Genomic DNA, 17,911 nt, shown 5'->3' with positions numbered 1-17,911 from the left:
TAGAAACACTACCTAACCCTGGCTTCACTGGCAGTGTCCTCTCTGGGTTCTCTTCCTGTGTCTCTGGCTGCTCATTCTCAGTCTCTTTCACAGGTTCCACCTCTGCCTTCAACCCCCTAACTGTAAGAGTCCTTCAAGGCTCAGTTCTGGGTCCCTTCTATTCTTCACCTACATCCACTCCTTTGGAGAACCCATTCGCTCCCATGGCTTCAACCAGCATCTCTACATGGATGATTCCCAAATCTATCTTTCCTGCCCTGACCTCTCTCCTTCTCTGGAATCTAACATTTTCTCCTGACTTCACAAAATCTCTACTTGAATGTCTCACCAACACCTCAAAACTTACGTGTCCAAAGTAGAACTCATCCTCCCCAGGTCCCATGACTCCCTGCCCATGACTTTCCCATCATTGTAGACAGCTTCACCATCCTATCTCACAAATTCATAACCTTTTTTTAAAAACGGTATTTGTTAAGCACTTACTGTGTGTCAGGTATCGTTCCAAGCACTGGGGTAGCTAATTAGGTTAGGCACAATCCGTGTCCCACATGGGGCTCACAAGCTTAATCCCCATTTTACAGATGAGGTAACTTGAGCCACAGAGAAGTTAAGCGACTTTCCTAAGGTCACAGCAGACAAGTGGCAGAGCTGGGATTAGAACTCAGGTCCTTCTGACTCTCAGGCCTTTGTTATATCCACTAGGCAACACTGCTTCTCTTAACCTTGGCATTACCCTTTACTCATCTCTTTCATTCAACCCAGACATTCTGTCACAAAATCCTGTCAGTTTTATCTTCACAACATATCTAGAATCTGCCCTTTCCTCTCCATCCAAACTTGTACCCTGCTTTTACCACTCACTTAGTGCAGTGTTTTGTACACATTAAGTGATCAATAACTACAACTGAATGAATGACTGAGCAAGGGCCTGCGAGTCAGAAGAACCTGGGCTCTAATGCCAGCTCCACCACATGTCTGCTGGGTTACCTTGGACAAGTCACTTAACTTCTCTGTGCCTCAGTTACCTCATCTGTAAAATGGGGATTAAGAGTGTGAGCCCCATGTGGGACAGGGAACGAGTCCAACCTGATTAACTTCTATCTGCCCCAGCGGTTAGTAAAGTGATTGGCACATAGTAAGCACTTACATACCATAATAATAATGTGTTCAAAGGCCTGATAGTTTGTCCTTAAGGGAGCACTGCATTCTGTAAAACTCTGAAACAAACAGACTGTTTTTTAAAGAGGAGCTTTCAAGGAACCGCTCTCATTTTCCTTCCCATTTATTGTTTCTCTTCTGTTTCCTGTAAAGGCAGGGACACTAATCTCTTACCAAACAGTTACAAGAAGATAAGCTCATCTTCTTAGCCGTGGGTCCGTTAACTCTGACTCAGCTCCTTAGGGATAAAGATGCATGTGATTGAGTTTCTGCCACTTTTTATAATCCCAGGAAATGAGAATATGCTTAAAGCCTTTGTGATTTGGAAGGGACTGGAGGAGTAGATGTAAAACACTCGAGCTGTAGGGGCTGTTACAATAAGATATCCAAGCTTCTGCAGGAAGCTGGAGGGGAAAAAAAAAGCCAGGAGGAAGTGTTTTAAGGATATAAGCTCTCTGTAGGCAGGGAGCGTGTCTCTTTATTGTTATATTGGACTCTCCCAAGCATTTAGTACAAGTGTTTCCACACAGTAAAGCACTCAATAAATACGACTGAATGGATGAATACAATAAAATACAACTTGGAGGATGCAGCTTCCCAACAAAGTTGGGAGATATCTGCAGCAGAAAACACAGTTGAACTCTGAAATCAAGAAAAATAACAGTTCTTTCTGAGCAGAAGTTTTAAGAGGATTATAAGTTATATAAAGCAAAAAGGGAGCATCAACAGGTTCTGTGAACAACAAATCCAGTTAGCCCAGCAAGGAGCAATCTCTGTGACTGACACAAGCAATCCCACATCGGCCTTTTCTACACATCTACCCATAGATCAGTATCATCTTCAATGATATCATGTTCATCCAAGCACATATCCTATCCCTCCTTGATTATTGCATCAGCTTCCTTCCTGACCACAAAGCCTCTCTGTATCCCCCAACTCCACTCTGTACCTCACTCTGCTCTCTGGTTCATTTTTCTATAATACCATTCAGTCTATGTTTCCCCACTTTCCAAGAACTTCCAGTGGTTGCCCATCCACCTCCACATCAAACAGAAACTCCTCACCATCGACTTGAAAGCACTCAATTACCTTGTCCCCTTCTACCTTACCTCACTGCTTCCCTACTACAACCCAACTTGCACACTTTGCTCCTCTAATGCCAACCTAATCACTGTAACTCAGTCTCATCCATCTCACCGATGACCTCTCACCTACATCTTCCCTCTGGCCTGGAATGTCCTCCTTCTTCATATCCAACAATCACCTTCCCCACTTTCAAAACCTTATTAAAAGCACAACTCCTCCAAGAGGCCGGACCTAAGCCCTCATTTCCTCTTTTCCCATTCCCTTCTGCATCACCTTTGCACTTGTTTTTTTTTTTCCCTTTATTCACCCCTCCCTCTGCCCCACAATATCCACAATTTGTTCATTTATATGAATGTCTCTCTCCCCTTTAGACTGTAAGCTTGTGTGGACTGCGAATGTGGCTACCTACTCTGTGTACTCTCCTGAGCATTTACTACAGTGTTCTGCATGCAATAAACACTCAATAAATATGATTCCTTTTCCAGCCCAGCCCCGAAACTTTGCTCCTCTAATGTCAGCCTTCTCACTGTGCTTCAATCTTACCTATCTAGTCACCGATTCCTCTGGCCTGGAATGCCCTCCTTCCTCAAATGTGACAGACAATTACTCTCCCCCACTTCAAAGCCTTCTTGAGGGCACATCTCCTCCAAGAAGACTTTCAGACTAATCCCTCTCCTTTCCTCTTCTCCCACTCCCTTCTGCATTGCCCTGACTTGCTCCCTTTGCTCTTCCTTCCTCCCAGCCCCACAGTGCTTATGTACATATCTGTAATTTATTTGTATTGATGTCTGTCTCCCACCTCTAAACTGTAAGCTCACTATAGGCAGGGTATGTGTCTGTTTATTGTTGTAATGTACTCTCACAAGGACTTAGTACAGTGCTCTGCACACAGTAAGTGCTCAATAAATACAATTGTATGAATTAGTGGTTGGTCAAGAATGACCTTACATTCGGACAGTATGAACATGATGCCCTCACTGGAGGAAGGACAAAGTTTGCAGCAGAGGCAGACTGACGGACAACTGAAAAGGGGGACAAGTACTACTAGTCTTCTCTATTGGCTATGTCAGATTAGAAGTGTTCCTCCAGGACAGAGATATGACTGCCATGTGTGAGGCAAGACAACTTGGATCATGGAAAGGTGGGCACTGTGAATGATGGTATTCGTTAAGTGTTTACTCTGTGTCAGGCACTATTCTAAGTTCTGGGATGGATACACACTAATCAGGTTGGATGCATTCCCTGTCCCATGTCAGGCTCACAGTCTTAATCCTCATTTTGCAGACGAGGTAACTGAGGTACAGAGAAATCAAGCGAATTGTCCACGGTCACGCACAGCAGACAAGTGGCAAAGCCTGGCTTCTAATGCCAGGTACTTCTGTCCCCCAGGCCCGTGTTCTGTCCACTAGATCAAGCTGTTCCTCACTGAAAACATGTCTTTCCCATGTGCCAGCCTAATCGCCTAAATGCCCTCTGGAAACCATTTCTGAGATGGTCAAACCACTTGCTGGCAGATGGAGATCCAGATGGTGACATTCTCATGTCCTGCTAAAAACAGAGCTAGATGGCTGGTCCGGTCATGTTTAACCCATTCTATGTTGCCATGTTTGAGAATGGAAATAAATGTGTAGGTTTATAAGGAAATAACTAGCTCAAGTACTGAGCTTTCCTTCCATTTTGCCCATAGGACTGATTTGTATTTTGGTCCTAAGAGTTCTACGATTGATCATCCTTTTCACATTGGCACCAGCCTCTCCCTGTGGTTAGGAAAAGCTTGCTCAGTGAATTAAAGTGTGTGTCCAGGGGTGTGATTTTATTCCCACTGTACTGCAGCAACTAGCAGACTGATTTCCTCTCATTTTCTTCAATGTTCTTAATTTTATTGACGATTTCCAAAAGCTATCAGAGTCATCGTTCTTTATGAATGAAGGAAAATTTAATGAAGACCTCCCAACTCAATAACTTAATGATAGTTAATGGAGTCTGCCTTGGATTTAGCAAGTCAAATTCAGCCTGTCCATAATATCACATTGATTTGTGGATCCATGGGTAATAGCACAAAGGAAATCATTCCCTACCCACCCCCCCCCACCAAATGATATTCTTGGGGATTTTGCACATAACTATGCTTGGCTGTCTATAAATCCTATATAGTATTCTCTGAGGTTTGAGCTAGTATTTCATTTTGCCAGATTTTGAATTATTGAAATGTCTTTTTTTCTTTAGTATTAGTACACTAGGATTAAGTAGGGAGAAATGCCCCAAAGATTAGTTCAATAAGAATGATTCAGATTAAAAGTTGATTTGCCTCAAAGCAAGAATTACATCAGAAACTTGCAGCTCCTCATGACAATGAGGCAATGTGGTCTGGTGGAAAGCACCTAGGAACAATTTTATTTGTTGAGCACTTACTTTATGCCAAGCACAGTACTACGCACTGGAGTAGATATAAGATAATCAGGTTCCACACAGGGCTCACAGCCTAAGCACTAGATAGAACAGGAATTGGATTCCCCATTTTAAGGATGAGGGAATAGAGGAACAGAGAAGTGAAGTGACTTGCCCACGGTCAAAAGCAGATAAGCGTCAGAGCTAGGATTAGAATCAAGTCCCCTGACTCCCAAGACCAGGCTCTTTCCAGTAGGCCATGCTACTTCTCCACCCTGGGAGTTAGATGACCTGGGTTTTATTAATTATTTCATTCAATCGTATTTAATGGGTGCTTACTGTGTGCAAAGCACTGTACTAAGTGCTTGGGAGAATACAATATAACAACAGACACATTCCTGCCCACAACAAGCTCACATTCTACAGGGGGAGACAGACATTATTATAAATAGATAGATAAATAAATTACAAATATATTATATATATCTGTATATATATATGTGAGTCTATATATCTATATATATATATATATGTATATCTATATATCTCTATACAGGTATATAGAGAAGCAGCATGCTCAGGGGAACAGCATGGGTTTGGGAGTTAGAGGATGTGGGTTTTAATACCAGTTCCATCACTTGTCTGCTGTGTGACCTCAGGCAAGCCACTTAACTTTTCTGTGTCTTAGTTACCTCATCTGTAAAATGGGGATTAATAATAATAATAATAATGTTGGTATTTGTTAAGCACTTACTATGTGCAGAGCACTGTTCTAAGCACTGGGGTAGATACAGGGTAATCAGGTTGTCCCACGTGAGGCTCACAGTCTTAATCCCCATTTTACAGATGAGGTAACTGAGGCACAGAGAAGTGAAGTGACTTGCCCACAGTCACACAGTTGACAAGTGGCAGAGCGGGGATTCAAACTCATGACCTCTGACTCCCAAGCCCATGCTCTTTCCACTGAGCCACGCTGCTTCTCTTGATTAAGATTGTGAGCCCCACGTGGGACAACCTGATAACCTTGTATCTACCCCAGTGCTTAGAACAGTGCTCGACACATAGTAAGTGCTTAACAAATACCATAATTATTATGTGCTGAGGGGATGGGAGGGAGGATGAATGAAAGAGCAAGTAAGAGTGGTGCAGAAGGGAGTGGGCAAAGAGGAGAGGAAGGCTTAGTCAGGGAAGGCTTGGAGAAAATTTGCCTTCATTAAGGTTTTGAAGTGGGGGAGAGCAATTATCTGTATGATTTGAGGAGGGAGGGCAATCCAGGCCAGCGGTAGGATGTGGGCGAGGGGTCGGCAGTGAGATAGATGAGATTGAGGTATAGTGAGAAGGTTAGCATTAGAGTAATGAAGTGTGTGGACTGGGTTAAAATAGGAGAGTAGTGAGGTGAGGATGGGGTGAAGGTGATTAAATGCTTCAAAGTCAATGGAAGGAGCTTTTGTTTGGTGCAACCGCTGGAGTTTCTTGAGGAGTGGGGAAACATGGTCTGAATGTTTTTTGAAGGAAAATGATTCAGGCAGCAGAATGCAGTTTGGGCTGGAATAGGGAGAGACAGAAGGCAGGAGGTCAGCAAGGAGGATGATACAATATCAAGACCGGATCAGATAAGAGCTTGCATTAATGTGGTAAGCAGTTTGGACGGAGAGGAAGAGGTGGATTTTGGCAGTGTTTTATGCCCAGCTCCACCATTTGCCTCCTGTTAGACCTTGGTCAAGTCACTTAGCTTCTCTGAGTTTCAGTTTCCTCAACTGTCAAATGGGGATTTAATCCCTATTCTCCCTCCTGCTTAGATTGTGAGGCCTGTGTGGGACAGGGATTGTGTCCAAGATGCTTATCATGTATCTACTATAGCACTTAGTACATAGACAAGAAAATATATTCACTAATGAATTGCTTCATATAGTGATCCCAGCAGAATACTATGGATTGAAATTATATCTAAAATATCCCTGGGATTATGGATCCCTTTACACTTAGGAAATTCTAAACACAAATGAGGACTTTCAAAACCAATACAGAATTTAGTGCTATACTGAATTTGGCTCTAAGGGTAGAAAAGTATCAAGTGGTGCACATATAGACGTATTTCTGTCTGCCCTCAATTTGACAGGAAAAAATTAAAATCTCACAAACAGTTCGCTCTGTTCACGGAAATGAATCCAGCTGGTCACATGTGGCTGGAATGTCTGAGCTTGATCTGTTTCACTGTGGGCAGGGAATGTGTCTGTTTATTGTTATATTGTAGTCTCCCAAGAGTTTAGTACAGTGCTCTGAACACAGTAAGCACTCAATAAATATGACTGACTGGATGAGGGTTTACTGAATACTTTTTCGGGAGGCAGCGTGGGCTAGTGGAAAGAGCATGGGCCTGAGAATCAGGGGATCTGGGTAATGACCCAGGCTCGACCACTCATCTGTTGTGTGTTCTTCAGCAAAGCACTAAACTTCTCTGTGTCTCAGTTACCTCATCTGTAAAATGGGGATTAAATCCTCTTCCCTCCAACTTAACTGTGAGCCCCATGTGAGGCAGGGATTGCATCCAAACTGATTATTGACGCAGTGTGGCTCTACGGGATGGCCACGGTTCTGAAAGCTGGAGGCCTCAGGTTCAAGTTTCAGCTCTGATACTTGTTACTTGTGTGGCCTTGGTCAAGATACTTAACCTTCCCATGCCTCAGTTTCTCCAGCTATAAATTTGAGATAACATCTGAACCCTTCCTTGCAGGGGTGCTGTGGGGAGTAAATAACTAATGTAAGGCACTTGGTTAATAAAAATGCCAAATAGAAACATAGTTTTTAAAAGCAGCAGCATGATGTAGTGGATAGAGTACAGGCCTGGGAGTCAGAAGGTCATGGGTTCCAATGCTTATTCCACAGCTTGTCTGCTGTGTGACCTTGGGCAAGTCACTTCACTTGTCCGTTCCTCAGTTACTTCATCTATAAAGTGGGGATTGAGACTGAGCACTCCATGTAGGGCAGGGACTGTGTCCAACCTGATTTGCTTGTATCCACCCGAGCGCTTAGTACAGTTTACTGCACATGGTAAGCACTTTAATATCACAATTATTATTATTACTATCCCAGTGTTTAGTACAGTGCCTGGTACATAAATACTTAACAAGTACCATTAAAAAAGTTTTCGTGTTATATGTGCAGCTACTGTGGGTAGAGCACTGTACAAATCTTTCCTAAGAAAGCCCTTATTTCCCCTACTCCCTCTCCCTTCTATGTTGCCTATGCATTTGAATCTGTACCCTTTAAATCACCTGGATATTTATCCCACCCTAAATCCCATAACACTATGGACCTAGCCATAATTTATTTTAATTTCATCTATCTCACTGCCAACCCCTTTCCCACAGCCTTCCCCTAGCCTGGAACTCCCTCCTCCTCCATATATGCCAGACCACCACTCTCCCTACCTTCAAAACCTTAAGGTCACATCTCCTTCAAGAGGCCTTCCCAGATTAAGTCCTCTTTTCTCCTTCTCCCTCTCCCTTCTGCATCATCTAAGCACTTGGATCTGTGACCTTTGGGCATTTTATATTTGTTCTGACCCCAACCCCACAACATTTATGTACATATTTTAAAATTATATACTATTACCTATTTATATTAATGTCTGTCATCCTTTCTAGATTGTGAACTTGTTATGGGCAAGGGATGTGTTTGCTAATTCTATTGTATTGTGCTCTCCCAAGTGTTTAGTATGGTGCTCGCCACATGGTAAGCACTCAATAAATACCACTGCTTGATTAATCAATGTCTGCATCCCCCTGTAGACTGCGCGCTCCTTGTGGGCCAGGAACATGTCTACCAATTCTGTTGTACTCTCCCAAGTGCTGGTAAAGTGGTCTGCACACAGTAAGTCTCAATAAATACTCTTGATTAATTGACTGACAGTGATTCAGAGAAGGAAAACAGTGTGCTGGTGGTAGGCCTTGTGAGGTCACTCACAGATGATGCCATTGCTCATTTCCTCTTAAAGGAAACTGACCATTATCTAATTTGCCTTCATTATGGATGCATTTTTTCCAATTAAATACAGAATGGGAAGCTTCTCCCTCTCACTGTCTCGGTGAGAACATTCTATGAGGCTAAGTTTCTCCTTGGGATTTCCTCTCCCAGAAATATTACTTACAAGAAGGTATTAAGATTAGAAAGATCAGCAGGAAAAAACTTGATTTGACCTCCTATCCACCTTTCTCAGAAGGCTGGGTGCCCCAAACCAGACTGGAAGTTCCTGGAGCACAGGGCTTGTCATTACCACTGCTATTGTATTCTCCCAAGTGCTTAGTATAGTGCTCTGCACAGAGTTAGCATTTAATATACATTATTGCTAGATTCCAGATTTGGCACTTTCAGGGTTGCTTTTAGATGGGCTGGGGGGATATGGTCCAGGTAGAACCAGGGTGGCTGGGTGTATTGATCAGTATCAGTCTTGATCAGTAGCAGCCAACACCCTACTAGAGGCAATCTATTAATCAACCATATTTACTGAATGCTTACTGTGTGCAGAGCACTGCAATAAGCACTTGAGAGTAAAATAATAATACCTTTGGCAATTATTAAGCACTTACAATGTGTCAGGCATTGTACTATATATTCTGCAGTAGGTACAAGCTAATTAGGTTGAGGACAGTCCATGTCCCACACAGGCCTTACTATCTTAATCCTCATTTTACAGATGAGGTTTAGCACTTAGTACAGTGCTCTGCACACAGTAAGCACTCAATCAATACTACTGAATGAATGAATAAATAATTCAGGAACAGAGCAAACAAGTGGCAAAGCCAGAATTAGAACCCATGACCTTCTGATTCCCAGGCCTGTGCTCTATCCACTATGCCATGCTGCTTCCCTAATACCATCGCCCCTGCCCTCCTCCCTTCCTTAACATCTATTTTTAACCACTCAATCTCCAAGGGCTCCTTCCCCTCTGCCTTCAAACATGCCCACGTCTCCCCCATCCTAAAAAAACCCGTTCTTGACCCCACTTCCCCCTCCAGTTATCGTCCTATCTCCCTACTACCCTTCCTTTCCAAAATCCTAGAACGAGTCGTCTACAATCGATGCCTAGAATTCCTTAACTCCCATTCTCTCTTAGACCCCCTCCAATCTGGCTTCCGTCCCCTCCACTCTACCGAGACTGCTCTCTCTAAGGTCACCCATGACCTCCTTCTTGCCAAATCCAATGGCTCCTACTCCATTCTGATCCTCCTTGACCTCTCTGCTGCCTTTGACACTGTCGACCATCCCCTCCTCCTCCATACCTTATCTCACCTTGGCTTCACGGACTCTGTCCTCTCCTGGTTCTCCTCTTACCTCTCTGGCCGATCATTCTCGGTCTCCTTCGCTGGCGCCTCCTCCCCCTCCCATCCTTTAACTGTTGGAGTTCCTCAAGGGTCAGTTCTTGGCCCTCTTCTGTTCTCCATTTACACTCACTCCCTCGGTGAACTCATCCGCTCTCACGGCTTTGACTACCATCTCTACGCAGATGACACGCAGATCTACATCTCCGCCCCTGTCCTCTCCCCCTCCCTTCGGGCTCGCATCTCCTCCTGCCTCCGGGACGTCTCCACCTGGATGTCGGCCCGCCACCTAAAACTCAACATGAGCGAGACTGAGCTCCTCATCTTCCCTCCCAAACCCGGTCCGCTCCCAGACTTCTCTATCACCGTGGATGGCACGACCATCCTTCCCGTCCCGCAGGCCCGCAATCTCTGTGTCATCCTTGACTCGTCCCTCTCGTTCACCCCACACATCCTATCCATTACCAAGACCTGCCGGTTTCACCTCTACGATATCGCCAAGATCCGCCCTTTCCTCTCCACCCAAACGGCTACCTTACTATTACGGGCTCTCGTTATATCCCGGCTAGACTACTGTGTCAGCCTTCTCTCTGACCTCCCTTCCTCCTCTCTCGCCCCGCTCCAGTCTATTCTTCACTCCGCTGCCCGGCTCATCTTCCCGCAGAAACGATCTGGGCATGTCACTCCCCTTCTTAAACAACTCCAGTGGTTGCCCATCGACCTCCGCTCCAAACAAAAACTCCTCACTCTAGGCTTCGAGGCTCTCCATCACCTTGCCCCTTCCTACCTCTCCTCCCTTCTCTCTTTCTACCACCCACCCCACACGCTCCGCTCCTCCGCCGCCCACCTCCTCGCCGTCCCTCGGTCTCGCCTATCCCACCGTCGACCCCTGGGTCACGTCCTCCCGCGGTCCTGGAACGCCCTCCCTCCTCACCTCCGTCAAACTGATTCTCTTTCCCTCTTCAAAACCTTACTTAAAAATCACCTCCTCCAAGAGGCCTTCCCAGACTGAGCTCCTCTTCCCTCTCTACTCCCTCTGCCATCCCCCCTTTACCTCTCCGCAGCTAAAGCCTCATTTTCCCCTTTTCCCTCTGCTCCTCCACCTCTCCCTTCCCATCCCCACAGCACTGTACTCGTCCGCTCAACTGTATATATTTTCGTTACCCTATTTATTTTGTTAATGAATTGTACATCGCCTTGATTCTATTTAGTTGCCATTGTTTTTACGAGATGTTCTTCCCCTTGACGCTGTTTAGTGCCATTGTTCTTGTCTGTCCGTCTCCCCCGATTAGACCGTAAGCCCGTCAAACGGCAGGGACTGTCTCTATCTGTTGCCGACTTGTTCATCCCAAGCGCTTAGTACAGTGCTCTGCAAATAGTAAGCGCTCAATAAATACTATTGAATGAATAATACAATATAAAGTGTCTACTCACTTAAATACCATATTTCTTATTATTATTATTGCCTGCTCTTACCAAGAGGGACTTGGCATCACTGGTCCCTGAAGAATGTAACAGGGATGCTTTGTGGCACTAAAGCTTTCCTCTGCAATGCTCAAGGCACTTTAAAAACATTTAGGTAAGATCATTATTTCAAATGAAGTTCTACTGCTCATTCCTCTCCCCATCTGTACTCCCTTCCTCTCCATTTTGCTGTCTCTTAGGACACTGCTTCCCCCCTAGCACTTTCCTCTTCCAAGACTGCTGAATAATTTGCAAAGTGATTCTTAAATGTCTCATTCTACTTACTTCTAGCAATTATCAATGTTCTCCCACAGGCCCTATTTTTTTCACTTGGCTAGTCAGCCAGTTTTATTTTTAGTTTTATGCCTAACAATAGTCAACTCAGTTGTGCCTTATGTTCAACAGTCTTGAAAGACAACCCACACCTACCTGTTTACATAGAGGACAACAGGGATTTCGAACACGGAGGCATTTTAGGAAAGCACGATTAGAAAACACGGGTAAGAGGGTAGGAAGGAAACAGGTGGGTAGGATGGGATACCTTTAATAAACCAATAGTATTTACTGAGCACCTAATGAGCGTAAACCATTACACTGAGTACTTCTAGCCTGTAAGTTCATTGTGGTCAGGATGCATGTCTACCAATTCTATTATACTGTACTCTCTCTAGTACTTAGTTCACAATAAGTGCAAACAAAAGCACTCAATAAATGCCACTGACTGATAGACTGCATTCACAACTTTAGAATTTTAATTGGGACAGCTTTCCATCTGGCTCTTTCCAGGAAAATCCCTGGACAAGTCAATTGCTGAGAGACATTTGACAGTTATCAATTAATTTCTTAGGTCTCCAAATCCAATAGTGCCAGAAAAGTAACTGCCCAAGAGGCCATGATTCATAAACTGAGGGCTAGGTGATTCATAGATCTTCCTTTCCCCATTTAAATGATATGAAAGTTGAGGAAGAAATTCCTTAAGGAGCATAACTTGTATTCTGGAAGTCAGGGAATGTATCTACAAACTCTGACATAGTCCAAGAATTTAGTTCAGTGCTGTGCACACAGGAAGTACTCAATAAATGTGATTGATTGATTAAAAAGCTGATAAGGATATATAGTCTGTTTTTGGTATATGTTAAGCAATTACTATGTGCCAGGTACTAGTCTAAGTGCTGATCAGACACAAAGTAATCAGGTTAGACAGTCCTTGCCCCAGATGGGGCTCACAATCTTAATCCCAATTTTACAGGTGAGGTAACTGAGGCACAGAGAAGTTAAATGATTTGCCCTAGGTCACATAGCAGACAAGTGGCAGATCTGGGATTTGAACCCAGGTCCTTCAGGCTCCAGTCCCGTGCTCTATCCACTAGACCACACATTTTCAAGCAATACAGCCAATTTGCCTTATGGGCTCAATCTGTCATGTACCCAACAGGTTCTTGGACGCTGACTTTTGAAAATATTGTTTACTTGCTCAATTGTCTTGTAAAGCGCTCTGCCCAGTGCTCCCTACAGAGTCAGTAGTCAACAAATACCAGATTGATTTTGACAGACACTTCCCCACCTTAATTGCAGAAGCAACCAGGTGAGGTGTCAGAAAACTAACGAATGAATAATGTCAAATTAGGAAATAAGAAAGGTATATTAGATCAATCAATCATTCCTGCAGAATAGGAAAATTAGCAGTGGGAGACTCTGTGGGGTTGATTCAGTAGCTGATTCTGGCTGTTAGAAACCAATTGCCAGTTTATTGTCAGCTGAACAATGTTATCTGTCAAGTCAGAGTCCCTTAAACGTAGGAGCTCAGAAAAATGGGTATGCTTATTGATGATGATGATGACTGTGATATTTGTTAAGCGTTTACTATGTGCCAGGTACGGTAATAAGTGCTGGGGTGGATACAAGCAAATCAGGTTGGACATGGTTCCTGTCCCATATGGGACTTGCAGTTTCAATTCTAATTTTTAAGATGAGGTAATCAAGGCACAAAGAAGTAAAGTGACTTGCCCAAGGGCATACAGATACATGGAGGAGCCGGAATTAGAAACCAGGTCCTTCTGACTTCTAGAATGTGTACTCCTTTTTTCTTTTGAATTCTTCTACTTGACTTCCTTCTCTGAGTGGGCCTTTTCTACCTTCCAATTAGGGGGAAATAAAAGTATTACAGCCTGGATTACATCAACAGCTAATGCTGGAATTAGGAAATAGGAAGATGATATTTTGGTCAATGACTTCCATCAAGTGATAATGGGCTTTAGATGTCTGAATGTAAGAGCATTATGGGCAAGCAATGTGTTTGCTATTTCTGCTGTGTTGTACTCTCTCAAGTGCTTAGTACAGAGCTCTGCATATAATTAGTGCTCAATAAATACCATTGATTGATTGATTGAGTAGATGGTTCCAACTCAATCTCGGGTCCCCAGATCCAGCTAGGACTGAGCCAGACATAACTCTCAGCCCCAGTTACCTCATCTGTAAAATGAGGATAAAGGCTGTGACCCCTATGGGGGACAGGGACTGTGTCCAACCAGATTAGCTTGTATCTACCCCAGTGCTTAGAACAGTGCTTGACATATAGTATGCACTTAAATACCATCATAATCTCTATTATTATTATTTATTAATGCCTCCCAGAACATTAAGGGAAGAGGGTCATGGTATGCAGCCCTGGAAGAAGAGTTTCCTGTTGAGAAATAATGCCAATTTGGATTGCATATTCTAGATTTTAATTTTTTCCTAATTTAAACATTCAAAATTGTACTTGTTTCTCCTAAGCAGTCTCCACTGAGGTGGAAAAGCCAGGATTGACGGTAATATACTCAGAACTACCAATAATTCCTGTGTAGCAGATTAGTAATAATGAATGGTGATAACAGTGCCATTGCCAAGCCAAGTGAAATGGAATATTAAAAAGAAGCTTTCTCCTACTTTCTTGGTTTTGTCCATTGCCTTCAGGATGGAGAGATTTAAATCTTCTAAGGCTGAGAGCACATTCTCATATTCACCCAAGTGCTGAGAAAAATATTCTGGAAGGAAAAAACAGGAAGGAAATGTGATTTTCAGTCATAGAACTTCAGAAGCAAATGAATCTGACCAACAATTATCCAAAAGTTGATGACATTAGGCCGTACTAAGCTCTTGGAATGTACAGTTTGGCAACAGATAGAGACAATCCCTGCCCAACGATGGGCTTACAGTCTAATTGGGGGAGACAGACGGACAAAGACGACAAAATCACGATAAATAGAATCAAGGGGATGTACACCTCATTAACAAAATAAATAGGGTAATAAAAATATATACAAATGAGCACAACACTGAGGGGAGAGCAGAGGGAAAGGGGCCTTAGCTGAGGGGCGGTGAAGGGGGGAAGGGGGAGGGAGAGCAGATAGGGAGCAGAGGGAGCAGAGGGAAAAGGGGGAAAGCTCAGTCTGTCATGCAACCTTCACAATATCATTAAAATCTGCTCTTTCCTCTCCATCCAAATTGCTACCACGTTAATCCAAGCATTTATCCTAGCCTATTTTAAATATGGCATCAGTCTTCTTGCTGACCTCCCTGCCTCCTGGGTCTCCCCACTCCAGTCCATACTTCACTCTGCTGCTCAGATCATTCTTTCGCATCAACTGTTCAGTCCATGTTTCCCTACTCCTCAAGAACCTCCAGTGGCTGCCCATCTACTTCCACAAAGAGAAACTCCTTATTATCAACTTGAAAGTTCTCAATTATCCTGCTCCAGCCTACTTTACCTGATTTCCTACTACAACTCAGCCTGCAAACTTGTCTCCTCTAAATGCCAACCTATTCACTGTATCTCGGTCTCACCTGCCTCGTTGCCAACCCCTCACCCACATGCTGCCTCTGGCCTGGAACACCATGCCTCTTCATAGCCAACAGAAGATCACTCTCTCCAACTTCAAAGCCTCACTGGAGGCCATTTTCCTCCAAGAAGCCTTCCCTTATTAAACCCTCATTTCCTCTTCTCCCACTCCCTTTTACATTGCCCTTGCACTTGAATCTGCACCCTATAATCACCCCTCCTTCAGTCCCACAGCACTTACATTCATTTCCATGATTTATTTACATTTAGTGTCTTTTTCCCCCTCTAGACTATAAGCTTGATGCAGGCAGAAACGCATCTACCAACTCTGCTATATTGTACACACTCAAGTGCTTAGTACAATTCTCTGCATACAGTAAGCACTCAATAAATATGATTAACAAACTACAGATAGGGGGAAATGTCAGGATATAAGGATATATATGTAACTTCTATGAGACTAAGGGTGGGGTGGCTGTTAAGTGACATAAGGGTAGGGATTCAAATGCATAGAATGATGAGTGAGTAGGGGATATGAAGGCTAAATCAGGGAGTCCTCTTGGTAGAGATAAGACTTTAGAATGCTTTATTGAAGGAAGGGAAAGTGAGGGTCTGTCAACTATGAAGGGAAGGGGAGTTCCAGGCCAGAGGGAGAATGTAGGCAAGGAGTCAGTGACAGGATAGATGAAATGGAGGTAAAGTAGGTTGGCATTAGAGGAGTAGAGTGTGCAGGCTGGGTTGTAGTAGGAGATCAAGTTAGGGTATGAGGGAGAGAACTGATCGAGTGCCTTAAAGCCAATGGAAAGGGTTTTTTTTGTTCCGGGGGTATTTGTTGAACACTTACTATGTGTCAGGCACTGTGCTAAGCACTGGGAAAGACATAACCTAATTAACTGTATACAGTTAATGTCCCAGAGGAGTCTCATAGTATTAATCCCCATTTTACGGATGAGGTTAACTGAGGCACAGAGAAGTAACATGACTTGCCCAAGGTCACACAGCAAAATGGCAGAGTCAGGATTAGAACCCAGGTCATTCTGAGTCCCAGGCCCGTGCTCAATCCACTGGCCACACTGCCCTGCTTTCTGTTTAATGCAGAGGTGAATGGGGAACCATTGGAGGGACTTGAGAAATGGAAAGACATGGACTAAACTTTTTTTTAGAAAAAATAATCCAGGCAATAGAGTGAATGAAGTATGGGTTGGAGTGGGGAGAGTGAAGAGGTGGGAAGATCAGCGAGGAAGCTGATAATAATAATAATAATTTGCTAAGTGCTTTATCTGTGCCAGGCACTCTACTAAGCTCTGGGGTGGATACCAGCAAATTGAGCTGGACACAGTCCCTGTCCCATGTGGGGCTCACAGTCTCAATCCCCATTTGACAGATAAGGTAACTGAGGCAGAGACAAGTGAAATGACTTGCCCAAGGTCACCCAGTAGACAAGTGGCAGAGCCATGACCACCTGATTCACCCATGACCTTCTCATTCCCAGGCCCGTGTCCCATCGAGTCATTCTGATAATGGACCAAGAAGAGAGTTAGTGGAAAGGTGTTGAAATTGGTGGGAGCATAGAATTTCTTCAAGGTGTTTAGACGGGATTGGGAGCAGGAAGATGGGGTGATAGACGAAGGGAGCTGTGGAATCAAGGAAAGGCTTTTTTATTGTAAGAGAGGCTAGAGCACATTTGAAGTAAGAGAAGATGCTCTGCAAACACAGAAAGCATTCAATATACACTGATTGATTGATGGGCCATCAGTGAAAAGTCAAAGCTTTATGATAGTAGTCAGGGAGGTGAGGAGGATGGGGATAGGTATTTTTAAGAGGTGTAAGGAACTGGAGTCAGAGATCCAAGTAGATGAGGTAGATTTTGAAAACAGGTCAGAGACTTCATGTTGTCTTTTTTAGTGGGAAGGAGGAGGAAGAGGAGCAGTGGACAGTGGAGCAGTGAGGACGCTCCTAATGCCTGTCAAGTGTCTAATCATTCTCTCCCACTCATGATCCCATCTTGGAAAAGTTGAGAGCATTGATCATCCCTTTGGGGATATATTTTGGTCCACCCTCCCTAATACTGCCAGCATGTCTATTTTTCTCCCTTTTGCTCTAACTGGTAGACTCCTTCTCCTTTAGAGAAGCAGCATGGCTCAGTGGAAAGAGCACGGGCTGGGGAGTCGGAGGTCAGCTGTGTGACTGGGAAAGTCACAACTTCTCTGTGCCTCAGTTCCCTCAACTGTAAAATGGGGATTAAGACTGTGAGCCCCACGTGGGACAACCTGATCACCTTGTATCCTCCCTAGCGCTTAGAACAGTGCCTTGCACATAGTAAGTGCTTAACAAATGCCATTATTATTACCTCTTTCCTCCCATCTCCAGAGATTTATGGCTACAGCCTTTCCCCAGTCTCGCCTTCTAAATCCTTTCTATTTCTGTCCTTCCCTCTTCTTTCTCTCTACTCTGGATAATAAAAATTATGATTGTGTTATTCGTTAAGCACTTATGTGTCAATCATTGTTAATTGCTGGGGTAGATACAAAATAATGACTGGACACCATCCCTGCTCCATATGATGGTCACAGACTAAGTGAGGGGGAGGACAGGCATTGAATCCCCATTTTACCAATGAGGAAACTGAGGCATGGACACATTACACAGCAGGGATGTGGCAGAGCTGAAATTC

The 17,911-nt window shown here is 43.9% G+C and overlaps 1 protein-coding gene across 1 annotated transcript in view; it reads right to left on the bottom strand.

Moving 5' to 3' along the window:
- NECAB1 (N-terminal EF-hand calcium binding protein 1) overlaps positions 1-17,911 on the bottom strand; it is a 155,839-nt gene that overhangs the window by 60,953 nt on the left and 76,975 nt on the right. The window contains exon 5 of the mRNA XM_029063658.2: positions 14,346-14,443. Within this exon, the coding sequence (XP_028919491.1) occupies positions 14,346-14,443 (98 nt within the window). The remainder of the gene's footprint in view (positions 1-14,345; positions 14,444-17,911) is intronic.

This window comes from Ornithorhynchus anatinus, chromosome 4 (genome assembly GCF_004115215.2).
Source record: "Ornithorhynchus anatinus isolate Pmale09 chromosome 4, mOrnAna1.pri.v4, whole genome shotgun sequence".
NCBI classification, from domain to species: Eukaryota; Metazoa; Chordata; class Mammalia; order Monotremata; family Ornithorhynchidae; genus Ornithorhynchus; species Ornithorhynchus anatinus.
This window is presented reverse-complemented; position numbering and strand designations above follow the sequence as displayed.